General features: G+C 35.4%; 2 protein-coding genes across 2 annotated transcripts; one reads left to right on the forward strand and one right to left on the reverse strand.

The window, feature by feature from the left end:
• The first annotated feature begins 74 nt into the window (after window positions 1-74).
• On the forward strand, window positions 75-3,250 carry LOC143459500 (uncharacterized). The gene is made up of 2 exons (XM_076956687.1): window positions 75-210; window positions 939-3,250. Exon 2 carries the CDS (start codon window positions 1,014-1,016, stop codon window positions 1,962-1,964), a length of 951 nt encoding a protein of 316 aa, XP_076812802.1. The 5' UTR covers window positions 75-210; window positions 939-1,013; the 3' UTR covers window positions 1,965-3,250.
• A 2,203-nt stretch (window positions 3,251-5,453) lies between these two features.
• LOC143460870 (BOS complex subunit TMEM147-like) lies at window positions 5,454-8,319 on the reverse strand. The gene is made up of 4 exons (XM_076958532.1): window positions 8,114-8,319; window positions 6,734-6,960; window positions 6,131-6,264; window positions 5,454-5,893 (listed from the first exon to the last, which is right to left on the reverse strand). The coding sequence occupies exons 1-4, from the start codon at window positions 8,188-8,190 to the stop codon at window positions 5,651-5,653; spliced, it is 681 nt and encodes a 226-aa protein (XP_076814647.1). The 5' UTR covers window positions 8,191-8,319; the 3' UTR covers window positions 5,454-5,650.
• Window positions 8,320-8,603: the final 284 nt, after the last annotated feature.

Genomic DNA, 8,603 nt, shown 5'->3' on the forward strand with positions numbered 1-8,603 from the left:
TAACTGGTAATCGGCTTCACGTTTTGAATAAATACACAGCAGCGAAGCGGTAACCAGCAGCATGCCGGTGTTTCGTACTTTTGAAAGGGATTCGTTAAGAAGTGTTTGCAAAACAAGTCTACGGTGTACATACAGATAATACACTTTTGAAAGGATAGATTGCTATAAGACGCAAGGACGTGGCGAGCAAGATGCAGGATAAACAAAACGGCATATTGCAATATAAATATACGTTATGAAATGGTTTGCGTTGATAAAAGAAACTGTTATTGATTAGTAGTCATATAAGGGCGTGTTCAGCCAATCTCTAGTTATTTGTTATTGTCTGTTGCTTGGGTGAAAAAGGAACTTCAAGTTCAGATGCAGTAGCCAATACCCGAGTAACGAGGCATATAAAATTAAAATTTTTCCACAACTTATATAATCGTCAAGGTCTTTAATTTACTGCTGTGGGGCAAAACGGCAATAAATTGTGGGTATATGCTCACACCATGGAGGTCACAACGTATAATTTTTGATACAAAACATTCGTTTCATTTCATAACATTTCATCGATACTTGTACGATAAATCAGTGCGGTATTTATTGTGGATAACTCTTGTTTTGTCATTTGTTTTCTCATCATTTTAATGCTTTTTAGCCAAAAATTACGCCGTTCTTATAAAATTCCGTATTAAATCCCTTCTCGTTGCCTTAAATTACAGTTTTCCTGCGATTGACAAGCCGCTATAAACATCCTGTGCCACTTAGTAAATGATAATAATTACCGAATTTAAATATGTTACATTTAGGTTATATGCTTGTACTACGATAGCCTCAGGAAAATTATAGGATTAATAATTTAATTAATATTTGAAGTCTGCATATTTATTATCCGTTAATAGCACGGATTAGTTAAGAACAGACAAAATACGCAAATTCAACAATTTTATACATAGGTCGCTTGAACAAACGTCAGTACATATTGACATAAGCAGCACTGAAAAGAACATAAAGATTAGAAGTTCAGCTATATGGAGAACAGGACGGAATTTTCAGGTTATGTAATGCAGCCGCTGTTTTACATCAACGCACTTCATACTTTGATAGCACTGTACTCTTTAATTGCTTTGATCATTTATGAAATGAAGACTTTGCCAAAAAATTGGGACGTTTATATCAAAGATGGAAGTTTGACATCGAAAGGAATGCGTTTGCTGCCAGAGATCGTGTGTTTAGCAAGCAATGTTTTCCTATTCGCTCTTTTCTTTTACTTCTGGATACCTGACGAGATTTTGATTGCATCAGACTTCGACTCTTGTCAAACATCGTTTTTTACTCAGCTCGTCTTGATGACAGCATCTTTCACTTCGCTATATCTGGTGATGTGGATCCGTTTGAGATACTTTTACATTCATCCATTAACGCGTCACTTAACGTCATCCTGCACCAGGATCCTCTGTGTCGCTTCCGTCTGCATCCTCTTGCTTGGATTTTGCGTGATAATTATCGGTACTTCCGCATCCGTCTCCCTGAGGAGGCGAGGAAACACCTGCGTCATTGTCAGCGGTAAACTCATGGTTGATGTTGCTACGTCAATGCTGGCCTGGCACTTTCCAGGATTTCATATCGTTGTAAGCGGTCTTTTTGCGTATCCTATTTACAAGAAAAGAAAGTATCAAGAAACAGCATCGATAGGAAACAAAGATTTTTTTTCTGTGCTGAGAAAGTTGTTTGTCGTCGCATTTGTTTTGATTTTGGTTGACGGATCAAGAACGGCACTTCAAATCGTATTCCGAAATAATCGTTTGGCGAGACGGACCAGTCTAGAAGCGAGTTTTCTCATCCGTCTTGTTATAACAATTTGCAGTTTTTCCGACTGGAAAGCTCGATTGTGTCCTTGGAGGAAGTCGACCCAGATCTCCGCTATGGACAATAGTTTTCAAACCCGAGAGCCAAGCTCGTCTATTCCACCAAGTGCATGAACACCAGCTCTTGTTGAATATTCGAGTGCAACGACTGAAACAAAATGGCCGCGCCATCCAAGCATGGCGTCACAGGATTTAACAAATTAAGATGTGGTTTTGCAGAGATGTAGTTGAAGTCACATTGAAGTTTATATTGTACATACCATGCTGCTTTACGTGATCATATCGACTTGTGACACCTTTACTTGTAGTGTATGTCAGTTTGTACGCGAATGCTAATGTAGGACATTTGGAATAATAAATACGCGCTTGTGCATAATTTCGCTTGTAGACTAAATACAGTGATATAGAAAGTAATGTGATGTCCGTGTTTGTGTAACGTCGTATACACATGAGTAGAGGATTCGATAAGTAAGTGAGAATGCGAAGATGTTATATGTGTCAAAGCAGTAATGCTTCTATTTTCTCTTGTCGTTGTCAAGCTCTCATTGCAATTAACTTGTGTATGAATGACGTCATTACGACCAAGTGATATGAACAGTTGTAATAATTATGGAAACATCTAAAATATTTTATAAATGTTCACCAAAAAACATAGAAAGATAGATGAGAAGTTTTTGAGAAGAGAAGAGAATCAAAAAAGTTCACGTTTTTACGATTAATTATGTCACTATTATTATTTTTAAATAGTTGTTTATAGGATTGAAACACACTTAGCCTAGATGCAGAGCTAATATAAAGCTTTAACAGTTTTACTTTCAAAATATACAAAAAATATTTAAATTTTAAAAGCTTATACGCGAAAGATGTTTAGGTTGTTCTTTTATATACAAACATCTTTTAAAAGCAAATTTTCCTTTCAAATAAAACTCTTTAGCGATATTTATCCAATAATTTCCAGAGAGATGTTTCATTTCATTAACTCCATTATGTTTTTTTAAATTACTCCAAAAATTTTCATCGTATAAGTTAATGGCAGTGACGTTGTTTCCTGCTGTGATGTTGTGACGTTTGATGTGATGATGTCGGTGACGTGATGTTGTTTCCTTGCCCATTAAAGCCAGTTGTTCATACTTTCAACTATATGCACATAATAATTGTTCAGTGTGGATATATTTTTGCTATCAATGTATCATCTGGCCTTGTCGAAAGAATATTTCGCAATAACTTAATTGTAATTTTTCGTCCTATAAGGTTGTGGTTTGGCTGACATGCAATTTATGTTTCAAAATTGACAACGTTAATTGCACACGCATATGTTTATAGGCTTGGTAGAAAATACAGTAACAGCAAATTAATCAAAGGTAATTATTTAATAATAATAATTATCAAGTTTTTCTCGAGCAGTGAAGAGTTTGTCATTGTAAAGATACTGGTTAAGTAACACTGCGATCGATGATGCAACATCAAAATATGAAGACAAAAAGCGACAGAAAAAATGGTGAAGTCGTCTGTACGGAACAAGTTGTAAGCTATTTTAATGTCCACGCTCAAAATTACTTCTTATTCGACTAATTAGTAAGCCATATATGACTATCACCCTCTGGTGCAATCACAGCGTGGAAAACAAAAAAGGGAACTTTTTTGATTAATTATATTCTTAAACCTTTGCACACGACTGTATGTTTGTTCCGACTGACACTGGTTTCGGATTTGCTGCTGAACTTATAATCGTATAAGCAAATGTTACATGAACGCGTTGAATCCAATTGGTATAGAGTTAATCACCCACAAATTTCCATCATAATAATGCTCACCAATTGGCCTACATTTGCCAAGGTTTTCTGAAACAATGCAATGCAATGCAAACAATGTTTGAATGTTTTTGTAGATTGTTTTCGATAGCCTATATGGGACACCTCAAAGACATCCATTCAAGCTCTTTTTTCGAATATCTTGAACGGATTTTCGTTAGAATGAATGAAAAAGCCGATCGGAAACGGAGTTTTATTCATAGAGTTCGCTGCTTGAGATTGTGACTTCTTTTCAACAAAGATTTCAATGGTGAAATCATCGATCTTTGCAAAAACTTGATTGCTACAGAAATGTGTGCAGTCTCCCCGGAAGAATGTTCTGATCTTTTCGAAGTCGTGAAGAGTTTGGGGAAAACTTACTCTCACCATGGGTAGGCCTATGATGATGATGATCTGATCGTTAATGGGTCAGAAACGAGGAATAAATCTGGGCAAAAGTTCGAACCAAGTTACAGATTTCATTGAACCCTTTATGAGAGAAGTGATAAGACAAATTAAGAGGCGTTCAAATGCTGATCAAGACTTGAGGCGAATAGCGGAAGCTTTTTGCTTGAAGCACATAAGCTGGAGTTACTTGCAGGTTGATCAATACAAACTCAGCTTGCTCGCTGCAAACGAAGCCCTGGAGTGTTTTCAACAAAACCGTAACATTAAGCTAGAGCAGTTATCTTCAGTTGACGAACTTTCCCCGGAAGTTAAACTTGGAAATAATGACGAGTTGTTACCCAATCATTTAGATTTGAAAATCATCCAGCAACACCAAAACCTTACCCCTCAAGAATATGACGTAGGCCTATTAGAATTGGAATTACGTTATTACATGGCAGTATGCTATTTCGAGATGAAGGACTTTGAAAAAGCCGAGTGCTACTTCAAAGAAGTTATTGCATTGTGGTAAAAACACTGTCGATATTTCGAATGTTACCTAGATCCAGACGTCAACGTTGCACAGGATTACCTGAGAGTGCTTGCAAGAAAAAAGGAAAAAAAATAAAGTTTATGTATTTGTAAGGCAAAGGCTATAGGCTAAATGATTTGGAAACTAAGTCCAAGTATCGCAGTTGTTACAGTGTAAATCTGTCTACTAATGTTTTTAATCGAAAAGACATTTTTATGTAGCCTAAAACTTAATTTGTATAAAGATATTTCTTTTACTAAAAATTACTGAGCTGATGGCCATGCTTTTTAATAATTATTTTGTTGCCTACCTGCGACATCTTTTGCAATTTTTATCAACCTGTATTTCCAAGTTGACCATAATTCCGTTATCTTACTTTTCTACCATTTTTAAGTGGCCTACTAATTAAATTATAATTCAACTTCATCAAGGTTAAATTTCCTAATTTGTCGGAAAACGTTTTACACTCGGTAATGTCCCACAAACAGTGGTGGAAATCAGTCGGTTCTTGGAATTTTAATAGCCTCCGTCGACCGGTTGTTAACAAGGGTATGTACAGTATAGGGCTATAGGCCTATGTTTATATCGGCCGCGGGTCATAATAGCATGATGTTAGTGGAAAACCGGATGTTAAAATATTTGAATCCCACCACTGTCCATAAACATGTATTTTCTCTTGCATTGTTCGATTAAAATTGTTTTATTAACCAAAACATTTTACGCACTGAAACATTCTGCTATTAATTCAACATGATCAAAAATAGTTTCCCGTATTTTGATGGATTCTTAAAACCGTGCGCCATGAATTATAAGATAGTTCACTTTCAAGAAAAAGAATTGACAAGTGTTCCTCGTACACATAAACTAAAATGAGCAGAAAATGCACAATAATACGTCATAAACAGCTCGGTATCCTAGACAAAGCTTTAGAATGATTTGTATTGAACGACTGCACGTGTACTGAGTAAATAAATCATCCACAGACAACATGTATTCATGAGCTCGTTGTCACATAGTGAAGAAGGACATGCACATCACGAAAATTGCTCAATAATCTTCAGCTACACAAACATACTGTACAATAGTGGCATTTAAGACGCTTCTACCAAGCCAAGGTAAAACTGCAAGGACAGAAAAGCAACAGAAAATGTGAAAACCCCTTTTATTAGAAGTAAAATCCAGGGGTTTAAGGCGAAACTCTGAACTATGATCTCAACAATTAGATCACGATAAACCGATAGCAGCAATAATGTAGTAACCATTGGTAGCAAGGAACGATTAAGATCATTTCTGGTCCAAATCCAAACTAAGGCTGAAATAGCTATTACATGAACCTGGATGAAATAGAAAGGTGTGTGTAACAATCGATTATGTAACATAATGATTGAAAAATTTGCACATTTATTTCAGCAAAAATTACAGATCTTTAGGTACGCGAAGAACATTCAACTAAGCTGTCCATGTATGCGTGTCAATATACCCTCTCAGAGCTCAGTTCAAAAACTATAACTGTTAATGATAAACATGGAGCGGAAATAAAAGAAAAATTTTAGTGGCTTCAAATAACTTACCAATGTAATGTTGGCATCGATTGCCATTTGAATGTATTTCCAGCTAAATTCCAATCCTCGTGCACCGAACCAAAATGAAAGTATGTGAGAAAATAAGACTTGTGCTCCAGACCACCCAACTCCACTGATGAGAACTAATTTAACAAAGATAAAAGCTTCACTTATTTCAGCAGATTATTTTAACCATCATAAAAATGTTGTCTCACAAAATCTGGATGAAGTAAACCGCTAATGGAAACTGTATCGCAGTTGTATCCAAATCAAGAAATGCTGTTACATATTGATTCCTCGAGAGACAAATGACAATCTTGTTAAGGATGTCGATGTTAAAATGACAAAATTGGGAAAGAGATATTTCTGCAACCGTGCTCTGGACATTTAACTACTACTTCAATGCTTCTGGTTAACAACAGGATTTTCATGTCTCTCTTAAATGGCAAGGAATAGTAATTTGCACATGAAACATTATTTAAAAGGAAAATTGCAAATAGTATGATGGCAATAATGAGAATAGTAATCGTAGGCGATGAAAGCCAATTTACTTTTTTCGAGAAAATTTAATGTTGGCAGTTATTCAGTCAATATATTAAAACAGCAAGTCACCTTTGAGTTCAGGCTTTCCTATTGTCCTATTGATGATGAAATAAATTCCAGCTAAATCAGCAAGATCAACTGTGGTTTTTAGCATTTCGCTGATCACATTAATATTGCCTGGTTGGCTAGGTTCAAGTGTTGGAAAGAACGTGGCTAATGTTAACATTTTTCCAAGTTGAGTGAGCATATAAATGATACCAGCAAAAGCGATTTTCATCAAGGTGTTGTATTCAGATCTAAAAAAAAAACATGCAATAAGAAAAAGATTTCACATCAAGAACACTCAACAGCTATATATCTGTCCTAATAAAATAAAGGCTTGTGTACCTTTAACAATGGCAGAAAATTGCAACAAAAATTGCGCATTTTACCATATATATAGTTATATATATACTCGCATGTATACAAATGCAATGTATATATAGCATAGAATATTTATGCAATGTACGATAAGTTGCTAATTCGAAAAAAAAAGGTCTAATAAAAGTTGTTGTATGATGGAAATGAATGTTGTTTGTTTCCAATTGAACTCTCTTACTATAAATAAGAATGATGAGTGTCAGTAGGGTATTTATTTCTATCAAGCAGCAGACACAGCAAAGCTACACACGATGCTTTTTGCTTTTGTGAAATTCTATGTAACACTAAAATGGTGTAACTAAAGTGCGATAAAAAATAACTACATAGTACAAATAAACAATTTGATTTTGAGTACATAACAGGAGCTAAAAATTGAAACTTGGCATTAAGAGAGTTTGTAAGTCTGTGTTATTAAAAAACAACATAAGACATCTAGCCCAACCATGCACCTGATATAACTGGGCAAAAAACGGACTGGAAAATTTTTCAGGCTTTGAAAAGAAGTCGTACATACAAATTTTGGCATGATGGCAAAGTGCAAATGTGCGAAATAAGTGCTCTCTAGTTTGACAAAATGTCGTGTGATATCCCAGTATTACAATTTTTGCGCTGGACATCGAGATTTCATTTTAAACTGGAAAATCACGATTTTCTGAGGTGAGTTTGACGCAATGGAACTTAAAAAATATTGTATGTAGGCACTTGAAATTTAGTATAGGCCTACAGTTAGAAGAATCATGCTTACTATCTGCAAAAACTGCAATAAATTAGACCAAATATTAAAATAGCAATTTTTGAGTAAAATTTCGGCACTGGGTACTTCTGTACACTGCTGGCTACCCGATCCTATATCACTATCGGTTTATAAGTTAATCAGTAGGCCTATATCACATAGCCTAGTACTGCAGTATTAACTGGCAGCATGCTCAATTGGAGGCAAAAGAAAACATGCAACAAAATAAAAACATATACAAATTTCATACAAAGATTAACGATTAAAAATAAATTAATTACAATTCTGGTACTTACAAAATGGACGACTTGTAAGTTACAACATATGGAGCGTAGGCCAGCGCCATGCAATTGACAAAATGCACAAAAGTCATAATCGCGGTGCAACTTTCAACCGTCCAAAGCAGCAGGAATACTACAAGAACTAGATAGCCTGCCGGAAAACAAATTCAAACCTGTAACACCATTTTAAATCAAAAATGTTTGGGCTAGGGCGGGCAGACTCTTAAAACATATCAACCTGTCATCTCATCTCAATAAGCTGCACAAGCATGAAGCAGTCAATTTTCTAAACATGATCTTTGCAAGCAGGACTCTAGCTACTTGAAGGCTATTAATTGCAATCTGGCAACAGTAGGTTGGTTTTAATCTTTACGTTCAGATCGATAAAAATTAGTCTTAGCCCTAAAGCTACGTTTACATGTAAAATCATCATTTTCAAATTTTTGTTAAGTTTAGTAACGTACAACTAAATAAATTAACCTTTGCATAATGCCCTGGCTATTTT

Source organism: Clavelina lepadiformis, chromosome 5, assembly GCF_947623445.1.
Source record: "Clavelina lepadiformis chromosome 5, kaClaLepa1.1, whole genome shotgun sequence".
In the NCBI taxonomy this organism is placed as follows: Eukaryota; Metazoa; Chordata; class Ascidiacea; order Aplousobranchia; family Clavelinidae; genus Clavelina; species Clavelina lepadiformis.

Excerpts from the sequence above, each read along its gene's own strand:
- LOC143459500 (XM_076956687.1), top strand. The coding sequence starts at position 1,014 with ATGGAGAACAGGACGGAATTTTCAGGTTATGTAATGCAGCCGCTGTTT.
- LOC143460870 (XM_076958532.1), bottom strand. The coding sequence starts at position 8,190 with ATGACTTTTGTGCATTTTGTCAATTGCATGGCGCTGGCCTACGCTCCA. Across the intron at positions 6,961-8,113 it reads ACTTACAAGTCGTCCATTTT|ATCTGAATACAACACCTTGA; the intron begins GTAAGTACCAGA and ends TTTTTTTTTTAG. Across the intron at positions 6,265-6,733 it reads AGGAAAGCCTGAACTCAAAG|TTCTCATCAGTGGAGTTGGG; the intron begins GTGACTTGCTGT and ends TTGTTAAATTAG.